Source organism: Culicoides brevitarsis, chromosome 2 (assembly GCF_036172545.1).
Source record: "Culicoides brevitarsis isolate CSIRO-B50_1 chromosome 2, AGI_CSIRO_Cbre_v1, whole genome shotgun sequence".
NCBI classification, from domain to species: Eukaryota; Metazoa; Arthropoda; class Insecta; order Diptera; family Ceratopogonidae; genus Culicoides; species Culicoides brevitarsis.
The window spans coordinates 23,951,023-23,970,087 of NC_087086.1; the positions used below are offsets into that span (position 1 = coordinate 23,951,023).

The 19,065-nt window shown below is 31.1% G+C and overlaps 1 protein-coding gene across 1 annotated transcript; it reads left to right on the top strand.

Annotated features, from left to right (window-relative positions):
• Nucleotides 1-7,495: 7,495 nt before the first annotated feature.
• On the top strand, nucleotides 7,496-9,861 carry LOC134831401 (uncharacterized). The gene is made up of 3 exons (XM_063845121.1): nucleotides 7,496-7,645; nucleotides 8,014-8,093; nucleotides 8,165-9,861. The coding sequence occupies exons 2-3, from the start codon at nucleotides 8,064-8,066 to the stop codon at nucleotides 9,782-9,784; spliced, it is 1,650 nt and encodes a 549-aa protein (XP_063701191.1). The 5' UTR covers nucleotides 7,496-7,645; nucleotides 8,014-8,063; the 3' UTR covers nucleotides 9,785-9,861.
• The last annotated feature ends 9,204 nt before the right edge of the window (nucleotides 9,862-19,065 follow it).

Below are 19,065 nucleotides of genomic sequence, written 5' to 3' on the forward strand. Positions count from 1 at the left end.
AAGGAACACGTGATTCTATATTTAGACGAACTTATTTTGTATAAGTTCTTAGCTTTTTCATTCATGTTAAAAGTCAATAATTTTTTTTTGTTAAGATAAACATTTTATGTACACAAACAATAAAATTAATGAATGTAAGCACATTTTTATCTGAATATTCAATTTGATATGCTAAATCTAGGAATATTGAATAATGCAAGCGTCTCATATTGAAACGTAACAGGTCTGACTTTTATGAACTAACAGGTCGTAAAATATTTTTTATGTAAATGGGGGTCGCTTACAGATTTCTTATATGGATGCCAGAAATCCTTTCTTCATCTTTTTATACATGCAGGGAACAAAATCAATGGTTTCTATTCATCAATATGCAATATAGAATTTTATGACTTTCCCTTTTTTTACATCACAATTGTCGGAAAAATCAAGTTCTCGATGAAGCGCATTTTGTGAAGAAAAAACATCTGGTGTCTGTCATGTTAAGGTTCGTTCATGTTCAAGACGATCGATTCAATATAAGCTTAAATTGCTCATTGCTCAATTTAAGATTTAGAATGGGCCATTATTTAGAATATTAAACAAAGTGAGTAAAAAATACACTTAGATCTGTTACACTCAATAAGGAATTTCTTATCTTCAATTTTTTATTCTAAAGAAAGTTTCCAAACTAAGCTGCAAACTCCGGGTTTCGGTTCTGAGAAAGAAGCTGTTTCTCAAGTCATTAAATTTTTGGTCGAAGAAAATAATTTATAACTGGACAAAAAGAATTGACTCGCAACAAGGGCGGTTCCAAAGTGTAGTCTCATAACTGTTAGTTGCAAAAAATACCAAAACTGCTTGGAAAAATTGTCAAAAATCGATAAAGAAGTGTTTTTGTGGTCTTTAAGTCTGTTAGCCGGCTCTTTAGATTTACCGTCCCAAGAACTGCTAAATTCCCGGAAAATTGAAGTCTCTGTTTAACATCTGTGACACGAAGATCGACATTCATAAATATCGTTGAAGTATTTAATACAGTTGACCATATAAAAAATGACAAATGTATAAACAATGAGATATGTATGCTTATGTATGTGCTCTGAATTCTTTTAGATAAATGAATAAGGAATCAAATATCATCTCGAGTTCATTGAAAGTCAAGTAAAAGTCAACAGACATGCAATAAATTCTTGGAATATGTTTTTGCTTAATCTCTCAATATGATTTTTTTTTCAAATCAAAACGACAAACTTGTTGAATAAATAAAAAGTTTCGTAAAAATTAATTACTTTTATTTGTTCTTTGATTAATTTGCCCACCAATTTAATAAAGTACGGTGTAAAATTATTCATAGCCGCACTTTTTATTGTCTCTAAATTTGATTGCCGGTAATTTATTCGGCACAAAATTGCTCATTTTCAGCCATAAACAGAAGTGGAAAACCGAAAAAGTGGTCGTTGCACCAAAAACCATTCCTATAAATTGTATCCCAGAAGCAACAAAGCATTTAAAGTAAAATAGGTCGTTTGAGCAACAAACACTCGTCTCCATCACGTATAAAAGATACGGGAAACTCTCCATCCATCACTCATATACTTTGCCATTCTTCTACATGCCAGAGTTTAATACGTACACGTCAACTAAGAGAGAAGACGTAAAAAGTCATAAAAATGTCTTGTCAGCACATTTGTACCCTAATACAATTTTATGCGAGTTGTTTCCTCAGTCTCTAGGTTTGGTGGCATTATGGCATCATGGAGAGCAGTCATTAAACGAAAGTGAACGCGAATTTTATTTGTTTTCTTCTTAGATTTTTATGATTTTTAGATCACTTTCGCTGCGTGTCGGTGTGTATAAATCATCCCTAAATGAAAATTTAACTTTATTCCTTTTCTTTCTGCGTGTGTAAATCAAATCAGTACGAAACGCCATAAAAAACGAAAACAAAAATAGATTTAGATGACGTTGGTATGGACTTTCTCTAACAAAACGAAAAAAAAAATCAAGAGCAAGCACTTTTATGTGGATAACGAACAAACGAAAAAAGTGTAACAAATGTTGTATTTTTTTATATGTCTCGTTTAATGAAACAGAACAATGTGAGGCAGACACAGACAAGGATAAAGATGACAAGGAAGTGACAGATCACTTTGATTTGATGTTTAATTTATTTCATTTTTATGTGTGTTATGCGGAATGTGCGGTTGGAGAGACACGGAGAGAGTTTCGATGTCAAATGAGCGGAAGACTTGCAGGAATTTGGGACTAATGATGAATGAAGTATGTCGTATAAATAATTGAATGTTGACTTTTCGCGTCATCACTGGAATGAAATATTCAACTTTGGATTGATGAGATTTGTTTTTCCCAGAAATATTTTTTTTTGCATCATAAGAGTCACTGATGGAAGACGAAAAAAATTATTTCATAGAAAATGAAAGAAATCAGAAATTTTTGAAGAACTTTTCCTTTTTTCATAACGTTTTTATTGCTTGAGAAAATTAATTAAATTTGATAAACCAACATTAGAAATTCTTTGTTAAGTTATGCGTTTTGATTCGAAGAATTGACATTAAAAAATGTGGGGAAATACTGTTTTTTGGGATCCAAATGTTTTTTTTGTTCAAAATTAAATTTTTATCTTCTTGGCCAAACCCAGTGGTATTAAATGGCCTTTGAAGGATTTTCATAGAAAATTTTAAAAAATAATTTTGATATTTTGCTATAAAAATTTGAATAATTATTTCTAAGGCTCCAATGTCTAAAAAAAGCCGTTTAGTCCCATTTAATACTGAAAGATAATAAAAATATGATTTCAAAATTTTAAGAAAATTTTCTTTTTTTTTAATTAAAATCATAGAAAATTCGAATTTTTTTTCAATATTAATATTTTTTCACGAATTTTAGAAAATTTACAGCAGGTTCGTTAAAAATGTTTAAAATTCCCACCTTTTTCACCGTCGTATGCCATTTTTTTTGCTGAATTTTTGTGTTATTTTTTCGTCATTACGATAAGAAAACAACAGCTCGATATTGGAGTCGGTTCGTCTAGAATCCATCACAGATTGTGTAATTACGTTTGGCTATAATTAATATTCAATTAGCTTGTTACTTTTTATTATACCAAGCGCAACTAAATACCTTCTTAATCTGATATCAAATCATTTTGCTGCAATTTAATGCTGCTGTTACTTGCATTCCACATGATTTACTACGGCATAAAAGACCTTTTTCCTGTAATTACAATTTATACTCGACTCGCGAAATCTAAAGCAAACATTGAAGCTAATTTCGGAGAATGAATGAGCATAAATTCGAATAAATCACACGTAAAATGAATTTTAACAAGGCACTTTCTCACAAGTGAAAAAGCAATCCCTGCTGCTGCACATAAAATAAAAAATCCAAAGCAGAGAGAAAAATAAGTTGTAAGACACTGCTGGGGTAATCATGTCGCGTCCGTTGCACCATTATCAGCATCATCGTTCGAACGTGAAAACAAACACACATGTTTATTATAAGTCCCCGTGAAATTTCTTGCACTTCGTTAGCTTCAGCTGTAGCTCTACAACAACTTTCTTCGTCTGCTGCCTTCGCTTCTTGCATTTTTTATGCGAAAAATGTAGAAGAAATCGATGAAAAACCCAGAGGAGGAACGTGTATAAAAAATGAAAGACGATACCTTGTGTGTCTCAGAATTTGTTTTTCATGTTTATTTTATTATATCTCCTTCTATCTGGTTCAGAAGGAAAGGAAAATGCATGCCGACAGAGGATTTTGAGAGAAAATCCGATGCTAATAAGGCAGACATAATAATATTCCGAAAAAGGGGCATCTAAAATGGGAAGAAAACAATTTTGCACAGAAAAAATCGTAAAGTATGTCGCGAAAATGCAGACACGGTAAAATTAGGTTCAAAACTTACAACTCTCGTAGCGTGGCCCGTGTTATTAAATATTTTATCGAAGACTCCCAACAAATGACTAACTTCTAATAGCTTTCAAGTTGAGAGAACATGCTCAACTATTTTAAGCTCATGTGTGTAGCTCATCTCGTTGCAGCACCCAGAGTTATGCCACATATTTTGCTGCATATTTTAAAGGATCAAACTTTATCAATATATATGCACTGTAACTACACCACGACTAAAGAGAAAACTAAGCTAAAATTTATAAACTATTTGGAATAACGATGCATAGATTATTATTTTTATTGAAAAATTGATGCAAAAAAGTTTTGTGGGTGTTCGTTGTAAATTTTTCAAGAAGCTTAGGCTGTGTGTTATTTTGACTAATGACGTGCCATATAAATGCATGTTTCGTGTGTTGTGTTTTATCTCCATTGCATAAATTTTCGATATTCTCTAAACTATGTTAGAAACATTTTATAGGGGAAAAACGCAAGAAAAAGATGGTTACTTTAAATCATATTGAATTCACATTCCGTTTGAAAAATTACATTTGACGCGTCCATTAGATCTGACAGAGAAAATAAATTGCATGAGAAAAAATTTCCTTTTAATACATTTTACAGTATTTTCTACTTACGCATTCTTTTAGTATAAAAGCTCCAAGTCCCAGGTATTTTATCCTGAAGTTAAAATTGAAAATCCAAAAAATTTTGTAATGAAATAACTCAAATTCTGCTTCACAAATTTCTTTGGAAGTTTTTGTAGTATGTCAAATTTAGCCTAGAGAAGGTTTAGGAACAGAAAAATTAGAATTAATGAAAAAAAAAAATATTAATTAATTTTAAATAATTTAGAAATTGTTTTAAAAAATTGTCAAAAATTATTAAAATATTTTTTTTTAAATAAAAATTAGAATAAGCATGTTTTTTTTTGCAAATTTTGTTATAATTTGGAAAAATTTTTAATTTTGAAAACTAAATCTACAAGTGAAACGAAGTTCAAGAGTAGTAAGATATAAAAAAAAATGCGCGCAGAAGAAACATGAAGCCTCTATTGTTTGCAGAGTGCAAGTAAAAAGGCATGCACTGTTACATCGTTTTTATTTTTATCATAAGACCATAAATGTCTCAGTATTCATGTTAAGAGTTATTGCCTTCATTTGAGAAAGGCATTCAGGGTAAATTGTCAAGACAGTTTGATATCAGAGCTGATTTTTTTTTCATCGGAAGACGAACATTTGTGGGAAAAAAATCACAACTAAATTTTTTTTGCCGCACTTAAATCATTTATGCAAATTTTCGAGTTCTAATTAGAAATCATGTTAAACAGTAATTACTGTGTAATTATCGCGGTACAAGTAAACCTAGCATGAGGCATCCCCAATGAAATATTTCCTTGACCGTAACAACGAAACCCCCCGCTTACAAAGTTAATGCCTGTGTTTGCATGCCGGGGTATTGTGTGTCCACGGATAAATAAAGTTGAGGCGAACGCGAAAAGGACATAAATTAAAATATTTTAAATAAATGACATAAACACATACTTTCTGACCTGTAGGCATGGTACGCAAAATAAATTTAACTGCATGAATAAATTGAAACGGGGAAATTTATGCAAAAATGTAGTAAAATGTGTGCGAGTGGGACCGAGATAGAGCGAGCGAGATCATGCATTCGAAGGAGGCGGAGGACGAACGACAGAAAAAAAGCGACAGCAAACTAATTTATGCAGGACAAATGTGTTTACATGCAGTTTTTTGATAACAAATGCGAACACAAAAAATTTGTCACACACCTTGTTGTGGCACAGCAAACGATACGAGCGCTTTTTTGTTTGTGTGAATCCAAACAGGAAATGTATACATATTTTTTTTCTCTTGTCCAAATGTACTGAAGTTTAAAATAATTCATTGTACAAATCCAGCCGATAACAACACTCAGCAAAAAAACATGCAATCAGAATCGATTAACTGATGGCACGAACGAACTTCAGAAGGACGTCAAATGACATCGACCAAATTGTTTTAAATCGTTACTTGGTTCGTTGAAAATGTCAGCCGGGTGACAAATTTAGCGTTTAATCAATGTGTTTATTTCATTCGATTTCACCGCTCGTTCTCGTATCCCACTCGAAAATATTTTTAAGCTCTTTATCCAACTATTTATTTTATTCTTTCAATTATTTATTTATTTGCATTTAATTAGTGATGCTCATTTATCGGTCGCCTGGATATTAATTGGATCTCGCAGGCTCGTGTTTCACAAACAATTGCTCTTCCAGCCAAATAGCGTGCAAAAAAATTGATAACAATTCAAATCATGCTCTATTGAATTCCGCCTCTAACGAAATCCGATATTTTGTATCGGCATAAAAATCGTTTCCCATAAATTTGGAGTACGAACAAATCAAAATAGAGCACAGCAAAAATGTCTCCATTTCCCGTGATATCTCTTATATCACATCATTAAAGATGAGACGCATTGTGCATCGAAAATTTTTGTAATATATCAGTGTTCCGCATACCCATATTTCGTAGCTTTTACATCTCTTCACTCTCATACATATTTACATTTTCGATGACATTCAAATATAACAACAAGATATATCGACGTGCAGTGCACGTATCTACATTGTAGCTTGTGACTTTCATCAAAAACTTTGGGGATCATCAATCCAGAGCTCATGTATAAATAATAAAACATGTACAAAGAGATTTTATTATGCTGAAGAAGCTGTTGTTGATTTTATATGTTTGCGTGCAAAATGTTTCGGTGTACACGAGAAAATGAGAGTATTAGCTGAACTTTTATCCGTTCACGATCTCTCGAGAGAGTTATGAAAATAGTGTCGTGGACATTTGTTACCACTGGAATTTAATTCGACATCCAGACCATCTGATATTTGTATTAACTTGAGGCACGAGTTGATAAAGAGCTCTTAATCATCTGAAAGGAAAACGTAGCTGGAATTATTATGAAGTATTTTTCCTGCAAGTCTCAAGGAAACACAATCAAAGAAGTGTACTAAAAGTTGGTAGAAAATAAGTTTATTGGAAAAATATGAACGTTTTTCAATAAAAAAAAGAATAAATAGAATTCGAAAGTTAGAAATTTCACCAGGCTTTCAAGAGACACAAAATCAATAAGTAAAAGTCATGATTGTTACATCAATTCAATCCATGTGGGAAATTTGAAATTTGTCTTACAAAAAGTCAAGGTCTGACTTCTCAAAGTTTTCTTAGCTATTTTTTTTTTCAATTTTTAACAAGACCCCTAAAATCAATGTAAATGTGAGTTAAACAAATATTTCATGTCACAAAATTTTACTATAATTTTGATTAGATTGTGACACATTATGGGTTAAGTAAGGGCCTTAAAATATTTATTTTTTTTTAAATTCTAAAAAAATGGAAAATCAGCAAAAAGTTTTGAATAAAAAACATTTCTGTCATGGATAGTTATATAAAGATTTAACGAACAAAAATATTTGAAATGAATCACATATGTTTGATTGTATGTGTGTGTTTATATATGACATATAGTTATTTCGCGCGTATTTTAGCCTATCAGCTGTTTTGTGTATAAAACAAACTGTAAATAGAACATTTTGTGAAATTGTCGAATATTTGATTATTTTTTACAGTAAATTAAATTAAACTTGTATTTATTTGAATTTGTACTGGTAAATGTTATTAATTTACGTTGATTTTTAGCTTGAGGTGGATGAGATTCAATAAAATTTAAAAAAAAACTTGATAAGGTAATTAATGTTTGTTTTTAAAATAATAATAAAAAAATAGAGTTATTACCATATTTTCATTAGTTTATGTATTCAAAATTTAAAAATTATTGTTCGTGATTACCGGCTAAAAATGTGTTGTGAAATTTAATTTTTCATCTATTTTGTACTCATTTAAAATTAAAGCAAAAACTATTTCACCATATTACATATTTTTTTTAAATTACCTGAACATGAATCATAACCAATCCTGATGCAGAAATCCTGTAGCTTTACTCCCTTATTGACCACAGTTGGCGTAACTCAATGAGTCAACAGTGTCCTTTTCTATGACGTTTCATATTTATTTTAGTTGTATAAATATTAATGTTTTATTTTTTTCTATTTAGTTTATTTTCGAATATTGAAACGTAAATAAGTGTACAACAAAAGTAAAAAAATGGCTTGCATTGACGATTTATTTGATTGGGTAAGTACTGAGTTAATTTAGTAATGATATAATATTTTTGTAAAATATATTTTTTCCGGTTAATTTTATAGATTCTTGAAATAATATTCCAACAACTACCACTACGATCCCGTTTGACTTGCAAAGAAGTCTGTAAGAGATGGTGTGAACTCCTAATGACGCGAGCTATTTTTCGTGCGGATCGTCATATTTACCTGAACAAATGTTTAATTGAGCCTCATCGACCACCAATGTCCGTATTTTTAAACGCCAAGTATCGTTATCAAATTGTCACTCTGGATAATGGAAATATTTACTTACCATTTGTGAATGACTTCGATAGCACCATTGAATTTTGGAAATACTTGGGAGAAAGTGTCACCGAAATGCACATTTACAACAACATTCGACCCGCATTATATCGAATGTTTTTCGAAATGCCCAATCTCAAGCTAGTTTCTTTCGATGGCCATTTAACAACTTTGACAGAAGATTTGTTGATGGAAGAAGACGAGGGTGACGGACCTATGTTCCCAAGTCTCGAACGAATCATTTGTAAGAAAGCACTCTACGGTGATGCAATGTCAAATGATAGAAAAAAGATTGAAAGTTTGAGAAGTCTGCTTCCAGAAAATGCAAAAATTGTAATAGATAAAGTGGAAGTAAATGGCACTAATTTTGAGGAGCTTTGGAAAACTGAAAAAGTTGAAGCGAATGATTTAAGGATCTTTGAAGGAAACGAAGGAGTCATAGAAAAACTAATTTCATGTGAGACACTGCCCGTCAAATGTACTAAGCTCATCTATAGAGATGAAACAAATCCATCGCTCAGTGATTTAAATAAATTTCTAACGAAACATTTGAATATCACGCAGATAAAAATAGCATCGAGATTCGTACAATTTCCGTTCACTCAGATAACTCATTTGACCATTTCTAAAGACGGAGATGAACCACTTAGATCATTTAAGGTCTTTCAGCCGCTCGTGAATCTCGAAAGATTGAGCATCAAATTCCGTGATCAGGTGAACTGCTTGTATGGACACGAACCTATCGAACTGCCAAAACTGAAAAAACTCTCCTTGATACAGACAAATCTCCATTGCTCTAATTGCATGAAAGCCATTGCATCTAGCTTTCCTTCAATGGAAATTTTTCATGCTTACATTAATATCGAAGATTGTGTATCCCTGTTAGGAGAAATGTTTAAAAATTGGCGAAATCTCAAGGAAATGCGTGTTGTTTGTCAGTATAAGATCCAGAATTTCGGAGAAGCTTTTCGCAACTTTAGCGACGATGAACAACAATTAAATTTTCGACTTTTGGAGCTTTCGTCCACCGGACAAACAAAGCTTACCGGAGCTGATATGCTAAAAATGAGTAAAATATTTCCGTACCTCCATACAATGGCCATCGATATGGACGAAAGCGTAACAAACTTAGACGATGTCGTGAAGGGTATATTTCCAGCATTTAAGGACATGACAAGCTTACAAATCAGAGGAAGACGAAACTGGGTTCCCATCAAAGAAGAAACGGCCAAAGCAGTTGTAGCACATATTGAAATGCATGGACACTCGTTGAGGGCAATTGACTTACCGTTGATGAGAATAGACTTAGCAAACGTTGTTCCGCAACTGTATAGAAAATTGCCTAATTTATGTGTTTATGAGAATGGACGCGAACGATGGTGTGTCAACACTGAACTTTAGAAAAAAGTTTCCAACTCATCCATTAATTACGTTTGTGTCAAAATTTTAGTTGTGAATAAAAATTTGTTTTTAATGAAACATTGTTGATAGATATGAATTAACAAAAAAATCAGAAAAAAATTTATTGCAAATATATTAAAAAAAAAGTAATTGAGAGCAATTCACGGTATAGCACTACCTTATATAATTGGTCCAATATTTTCATGCAAAACCTACCTTACATGCACAAAAATTGGAAATCATTACAACAAAACTAAACCTTTCTATCGGTATAATGCCTCAACGTAAAACTAGATCGTAGGAACAATTCACACATTCCAAAACATCCAAAAACAGCTGATTTTGCCGAGAAAATAACCTCAATATGCTTATGCAATGTAATATGTGTGTTTGTGTGTAGCTAGGAACCTTACAATTTCCCGCGCACACTCCCAGCCCCCGTGGAAGTTTACAAATCTGTATGTGTGAAAAATCCTTTTGCAAAACGGTCAGTCTTCGATTTGATTTCATTGTGACTAGACGTGAGTCCTCCAGACGTGCGGATTCCCACAAGCTAGATTTATGTATCAAAGCAAAAGGTATACAATAATACTGCAGAGATATATGGGAGAAGAAAAAATAAAATAATAAAATATTAATAAAAAAATTAAGTTGTCACGTCGTCGTGTCACCCACACACACATGACATAAAAATTTTGTCGGGTGGACGATAAAAGGAGAAAAATAAAATTTTTTATTAAAAAAAGCAAGCCAGTCATTCCCCGAAAAAAAAGTAATTGAAGTTAAACAAAAAAATAAATAAAAGTGTAGAAGGGGGATGATATAAATTTAGAACTTGCATTGAAAGTTTCTCAAGTAAAAAGACTCACGCTCATGTGAATCTTGTAAATGTTTTGTGAAATGAAAGAATCCAAGTGTAAAATCATCAAAAAAACGATAGAAGTAGCGTGGGATCTACCGTCGCAGTAACAGCAATTGAAATTTTTAAAATTATATTTACACACACGCGTGTTTCTCCGTGTGTGTCTATCGCCTCTGAATTCCAATATATTTAAAATAAACATAAAATATAAAGATATAAAAAGCAATATGTGTTGAGTTGGGAGATGAAAAAGGTAATTTATGCAAATATTGTTGCTGTTATTTCGGTGCTTTATACTTACTAGGTGTATTTTTTTTTACCACCAAACCAACATGAGAAAAAAAAACAAATCAGTGAACAACAAATTTTAGGCAACATTAGATCCCTTTTACTACTTTGGTTCGCATTAAAATGTGTTAAAAGGGGAGGAAACAAACAAAACGTATAGACGAAGGAGAGAAACGATAAGCAAAAATGCATTCAAGTGTAAAGTTCATGGCTATTCCTGCTGCTGCTGGTGTTGTAAGCCATAACACATTCCTTAAAAACCGTGCGGTTACGACTATGATGGATAGATTTTGTGTGTTTTTTTTTTCATCTTCCTCAGCAATCTTGCAGCTGCTCGAGCTGTAAATATATATGATGTGCTAAGGCGAAAAAAAAAATTGAAAAGAAACACACAGATAATGAGAGACTGAAAAGAAAATTGTAGAGCGATGCTTTTGTTATTATTCTCCGTTGTCTACTTGTTAAGTTCGCTTTTTTTATGTTGTTAATCCCCCTCGCTTGCGGTAACAACGGAACGCGGCGGTTGGGTGGTTGTTGGTGTTGTTAATTTGTTCTGGGGAATTGATGATTAAATTGAGTGTTTCTCAAGAAAATTTTCATTCACGCGTTTCATTCATGTGTGAGGAGGCAGCTGCTTCTTTCTTAAATCTCGATATTTTTTTTCTTTAATGACCCGATTTTCTGTTTTCTCTGCTGTTTTTTGTCATTTTCTTCGCAAATCGATGTCTTCGTAATTTATTTGCTTTTGTTAGTTTTTTCTAAAAAAAAAGAATAAATAAAGAAAAAAAGACAGAAGAAAGCAAATTGATTTATGGGAGTCGTGACTTTGACATATAAAATAAACTACAAAGGTTGAATCCGACATGTCAATATCATATTTGCACATTTATCATTTTGTTTGATCAGTTCTCGGAAAATGTAGTTATTATTTATTGCTCCGGAGAAGTGTAACGAAAGATGAACGTTGCCTAATCGAATTTAAAAGAGCTTAGCGTCAATGAAAAGGAAGCTTCCATACAGAAGAGGGATAATCTTTTATATCATTGTTTTTACTGTAGCATAGGCTAACTGAAAAAGTAATTTGTTACACTGTAAGAAAAATTTTATCCAATAATTTTTTGCGACGCAAAAAGAAAGATTATCCAAGAAATTTAATTTTTTTTCAGCTAAGACAATCATTTTTACAGTGTATTTTTGACCTTTTAAATGGGATCCGCAATGATTTGCAGAATTTACGTTTCAGTGTTTCTGATTATCTTGAGGCTATTGTCTTTCATTTGTTCCCTTCTCCAATTACAAACACTATTGTCTCCAATTTGAATGGAAAACACAGAAAAAAAGTAAATATGAATTGAATCATTATTAAATTACAAAATCAAGAGAACACTAAAAAAGCAAACAAAAGAGGCAAAAAGCCGATAACAGAGGCCAAAAGCAATGACAAACTAAGAGCAAAAGCATACAATAGTGCGTCATGGCAGAATGCAGGAAACAAAACAATTTTACAATTTTTTTTATCATATTTCCATTCACTTTTTCATTTCCTTTGTTCATTTTTATTCATTTATACGTTTTTTTTTCTTTTGTCCCGTGTTTTTTTCCTCTCATTTACGACACATTTCCACTTGTCCGTCTCTTTTGTGTGTTTTCCAAATGGTTGTACGACTGTTGCTCCATTGCTGATATAATTTTTTTCATATTTAAATTCAAATATTTTTCATTATATTTTTTTTTCTCGTGTCCGGACTCGTTGAAGTCAATGATTTTTGTGTGTGTGTGTGTGTGTCGTTCAAGCTTGAATGAGAAATAATACAGTAGCTATTAAATGCTTTCCCACATTTTTTTTGTGCTGAAATTTTTTTTCTTCGTTTTGCTTGCTCACATTTACAGACAAATATGCAAATCAGTTTAATTTAGTTCCTTTTAAGTAGAATTTATTACGTTGTACGGTTCCATTATTCGACGTTAAATTTTTTCCTCTGTGTACCTACACTATGTAATATTATATCAGAAGTAAGCGAATTAAAGGAAATGGAGATCTGCTATTTTTCCATGTTTCTTTTCTCTTGTACATTATGATTTGTTATAACTGTAATTTTTTTGTTTGCAAAAATTTCTGCTTTTAGGGCACTTTTCTAGTATGAAGTAACATTTAGTCGCTCATTTTGCATAACCACACATAAAAATGTGGCTCACTTTCAAACTTCTGAGAAAATAAAAGGATGAACAAAAGATATTTTGTAGGAAAAAAAATGGAATTTTTTAATGACCTAAATTTGTGAAAAGCACCCTCATTGCATCCTTTGCTCATGAATGTAACATTTTTCTCCTTTTTATCGTGCAGTACCTACACAAACGAATGAAAGGAAAACTATTTTTGAGCAATTTCGAGTACTTTATATATTTTAAGAAGATGCCTTTCCTGTTTTATATTCTGATGGAAAATGATTTTTGTAACCCCAGCCAGCTATGTGGCCTTTGGTTTAGCACTTGAAACGTGATGCCTTTTTAAACCTGGCGTCCTGAGGCAGACAGACTCGAGACCGCAATTTCCTTTAAATTAAACTTTTAAAAGGCCCGAACAAAGGAAGAAGGCACAAAAATGTAAATTATGAAATTTGAATGAATAAAGATGGATAAATAAAATTTCGACAACACAAAAAAAGCATCATGAGGGCAACCGAAAATCCCAAAAATTTTATTAAATGAACGATTTTGCTTCACTTTTGTATTCCTGAGTGGTTTCCTTCCATGCCATGCGTTGTATATGTACCACGGTTACATATAATGATCATGTTAAAATTTAATTCATAATGAGTCTTTTCAAACGATACAAAATTGTGTTGCTTCCGTAAAATGTGGGTTCATTGTGCTTCAGTCTCCTTTCATTGAAACAAAATTGAAGAGCATTTGTTAAAACGAACAGCATTTTAACCGCATTTCAAAATATTTTAGCTTGCACAATTTCAAAGAATTGTTCTTTGAATTTGTTTTTTGAATTTTTCATTGAATTTTGAGATTTATTCCTGGATTTATTAAAAAATTTTCGGGTTGCTTTGAAATTTTTCATGATTTTCCAAATTTTCACGAATTTTTTATTAGGTGTAAGTTTGAAAAATTTGCCTTTTCAGCTAATTCAATATGAAGCGATTGAATTAGCAAATGGAGAAAAAGGCATAACGTAACGGACAGACGGACACTCACGATGAACATAATACCGCTTTTTCAAAATCAATTTGAAATGCGGTAAAAAGCTAAACAGGTCTTTCACTCGTTTGAAGGCAAGCAAAAGAGACGAGCATTTCCGAGTGAAAATCAATACAATCTTGCTTGCGTACGATATATAATGGAGAATGACGCTATTTATTCTTTTTTATTCTGACAAACATTACCTTTTATCTCGATTTTGTTTGAACATCCTATGAAGTTGTTTTGGTGTCGTGTATCGCACATCATATTTTAACGCATCTGCCTTTTTCCCACGGAATGTCTCTCTTTCTCTGCACGTGCTCTACTAGTTCTATTATTGTTGTCATCTTATTTAACTGCTTGAAATTTATCTATATAACTTTTATCAGGTGTTTAACTCTCAAAGCGGAAAATGTTTGCTATTCATTTCTCGCAGCCTGACGCGAATTTCAAGCAATAAATGAAAAAAAAAGAGTAGAAAAGATAGATGATGAAAGAAGCCAGCTGAACAACCATAAATAGTTCCCTTTGGAAGTGTAAACAACACCCTCTGTGTTAGTAACGGATGGCAGACACTTTTATGATGTTTTATGTATTTTTTATTTATATACGTGGTGGATATACTTCAAACGATTGCTTAGGCTCAAAATATATGAAAGAGCAGAAGAAAAAAAAGTACGGTAAACTTGACGAAACAAAGACCAAGCGAAATTGTAAGGTGAGACTCGCAGGCAAAAGAATGGCTTTGCATAGTAAACTTTTTATGATTATGTAGTTTAATGGTTCTTTTGTGTATATTTTTTTTAATGTCGTCTTTTTTCTGTGCGAGAAACACTAAAAAGTACATTATTATGAGAATCGTCGCTTGTGCCATTGAATGCCAAACTCATTTGAAATAAGTTTTCTCTTTAAAAATGAATAAAATGAAAAATTATTTTCTTCCAGTTATTTTGCGTCGTATGACATCATAAAGAGACACTCACTTAAATTATTCAAAAGATCTGTTTTAAGGAGCGAATAACCTTTATTGCAAAATAATATGATGTATGACGAAGAGTAATTTATATGAGATCACCTTAATGTGAATTTTTTATGCATGAAAAATTGAATCAAATTATTTTTATGAGATTTTCATTAATGACGTTAGACGCAATCTTGAGTTGTATTAAATTTTTTGTCTCAAATGGGATGAGAAAAAGTTTAACCCAGTTAATGGATTTGGTCATGTATGTCTTTGAAATTTCTTGTAAAGAGATCAAGATTAAACTAAGCTATACTTTTTATAATTTTTATTTTTGAGAAAATATTTTCAATTTTGTCCCATGAGCAATGAATTTTATGAGGGAAAATTTGATCTTATTTTTATTTAATATTTTATTTGTCATTTTATATGTTTTTGAACGTTGAATGATGATTTTTTACATTGTATTTTTTTCTTTTCTTCATTTACCACAATATTATCATTGAAATTCTTTGAGCCTGATGGTCGCGAATTTTAAATTTAAAAATAGTTAAAATAATTTTTTTAAAATTTAAAGTCACATTAAAAATAGAAATTTTGAAAAAATATATCATTTTGGTCACGATACCTTATTTTTTGTATGAATTAAATGAAAATCGTAAGTTTTTGTCTAAATTATCCAATTTTATATTTATATTTTTTCTACATGATTTTTTTTAAATTGTAGGCGATAAAAATTGCAATAAATAAATTCAATCACCTTTGAGGAAAAATTGACATTATTTTCTATTCAAATTAAATTGTTTCGTGAACAAAAAATCTCTTGGGTTTAAAACTTAATTTGAAGAAAGATGTACTTTATTTGTGGTTTTATTGTTTTGAATCTTTGATGTTCTACATTCATTGAAATTCTTTGAACAAAAGTTCAAAACTTTTGTAGAATAAAAAATATGCAAAAAATAACAGACATGTGCTTCTTTTTTATTCACATCTAGTCTCGTTAATTCTATATTCCAACTTTTCATCGAGGCGTAAAGCAACTTTAACCACAAGCTTATCAAAAACTTTTCCTTGGCAAGCCGCAACAGCAACAAACAACAAACTATTGTTCGGAACAACTTTAATTAAGCTTTTTTTTGCACTTCAAAAAAAAAAAATAATTTTATGTATAAATAATCACACATAATGTAATAAATCATCGACCGTATACACGAAAATGCAATTCATTAAAGTAATTGCGAGGTAAATGTTTATTGTATCAGAGAGTGTCACTCCGACGTACGTTAAACAGAACAGAAAGTTTCCATTTGAATAATAATCGCGGTAATTTATCATCAATAATTACCATTTGCATTGCACACACACAAACACAAAAAGCGAATAAAATTTGCATCGTTGCATCCATAATAATAATAAAAAAATTTGTCTCCAGAATAATCTAAAATAAAAAAGTGGAGATATGTTGCATTGCTGGTCTATATTATATTGTTGCGTCATTTTTCATTTTCTTCCTGTCTTTCTCTCCTTGCTGTTACGTGTCCCTGTTTTCCGAATAAAGTTTTTTTTCACATTTTTTTTTATTTCATTGCCTTGCTCTCCAGCATCTCCTGGAACGAGAACAAACTAACGTCATAAAAAATAAATTTATATTCTTTTATTTCTCATATTTCTCTCTTACAGAATGTGCCAGCCACGTCGTAATAATTTCTGATAGTGCCGTGAATGCAACAACGACGTTTCAATTTACTTTTGCATGAAACAAACGGAAAACAGCATGTGTGAAAAGAAAATGTGGAACAACTATATCATCATTAAAAGCAATTAATTATAAAAATCTGATAGTTTTGTGAGCACCAAGACGAATCGCCTACACGAGGAACAAACAAACAATAAATAAAGGATTACTCTTATCAAGAAAACTCGTAATCCTGTTCGCACGAGTAAATTCGCGGACTTTGTTTAAAACACAAAATTGTGAAACTTTTTGTGTAACTTAACAAAAAAAAATACAAAGCTTATCCCGCAGAATACAGAGAAAAAATAATAATCATAAAAATACATTAATTTTTTAAGTAAGAGGATAAAGTCCGTGTTCATGTGTAATATTATTATTATTATTTTGAAAGCATGAAAAATTTTATGGTTGTATATTCAAATGAAAGTTCAGATGTTTTAATAATTATAACAACCCAACATCAGCAACAACAACAACAACAAAATACATAAAGAAAGTATTTAATTAAAAGTAGTGTTATTAAAAGTGTAAATAATAATTATAAAAAAAAGTATATTGTATATTATGAAAATGATTCCATTGCAACTTGCGAAATTGCTGCTTCCAACAGTTTGGATTATCCTAAATATACTGCCAAGTAACCTGCTGGCAGCGAATACCTTAACGAATCCGGCTGAAGGTAAGTGTGCAAACATTTATTGCTTTGATAAAAACAGAAATTTAATGCGTTTTGGCAGTGGTGCTCTTTGTATGTGGGCCAAATTTTAATTTAGTGTATTAATAAAAATTGAAAGTATTTAGTGACGGAAAATATTTATCCTTTTAACGAATTTTAAATGTAACTTTTAAATTACCAAGGTAGCGTCTTGGATTAAATTACGATTATTAAATTGAATTTTCTTTAATGTTGAGAGTTTTAATTAAATCGTTAGATAAACTTCAATATGGAAACCAGATAAAACAAAAAAAAAATAGCTATTTAATGGTCCTTTTGAAAAAAAAAAATCGAGAAAAAGCAATTTTTTACAATATCAAGAGACAATTCATAAAGTTTTCATTAAGGCGAATAAATTTAATATATCAATTTTTAGTCGTCCATATTTCGTCGGAAAAATTCAGGTGAAAAATATTTAAAAAATTAAATGAAATATGAAATATTTTTGGCCTTCTTTGGCATTTTTTGAACATTCCAAAAACTGAAATTAAGATTTTTTTCAAACATACATTTCAATGAATAAAACAAAAAAAAAAAATAATAATAATAATTTTGTACGTTTTTTAATCGAAATTCTATTTGACAATTTTTGTTTTATTTTACTCCCGAAATTAAAAAAGTTTACCGAGTTTCACGTAGAATGGCTCATTTTAAATAATACATTATTGTGAATACAATGTTAAATTTTCATCAATGTCCATAAAATGTATTCTCAAATTGTATTCATCGTCATGCTTTAATAAATTCTCCACACATAACACAATGCGAAAAAAAAGCTGCCATTAATCCCGCATATATATCACAACACAATTGACTTTTGATCGGAACTCTACTTTCATGCGTAGCATATCAATTTTTCCCGCTCTGTAATTACTTTCCTTAGCCAGAGGCGTCAGAAAATCCAACAACATCAGCAGCTACAACAACAATTAAAAAAAGAGAGAGAACTATAACTATACTACAACGAAACATTCATTGGCTGACCTAAATAAATACACAAAATTTCATCAAAAAAAAAAAAAAAAAAAAAAAACGTACCTAGAAAAACAACATTTTTTCGGTGCTGCACAGTACACTCGTATTCTGATTTATTCTGACTCGGACGAATAATAAAATGTGAAATGAGGCAAAAATATTTTTGTGGATATTTATGTGTGTGTGTGTATTTTTACGTCACATTGAGTTGTTTTTGCTCTTGTTTAATTTTAATTAATACCATAGGACAAATTTGAATAAAAAAAACATACAGGCAGAAAAATTACAACAACGTAAAAATTATTATTATTATTTTAATGAAAAGTCTCATTCACGCGTCTGGCGTCGTTACAACTAGCCAGAAAAAAATAATACTGCAGTAATTTTTTTCTCACATCATTGTTGATGTCCTCCCAGAATTGTTGACACTAGCATAATTTTTGCATAATGACCGTTTTCGTTGTTTTTCGACATTTCCGGGAGAAAAGTTATAAAAAAGGGATAATTTCATTGAAGAGTCAATATTTCATCTCTTGTGTATTGTTTGATGATCCTT

Coding starts and splice junctions, on each gene's coding strand:
- LOC134831401 (XM_063845121.1), top strand. CDS start 8,064: ATGGCTTGCATTGACGATTTATTTGATTGG. Junction 8,094..8,164: donor TTGACGATTTATTTGATTGG/GTAAGTACTGAG, acceptor TTAATTTTATAG/ATTCTTGAAATAATATTCCA.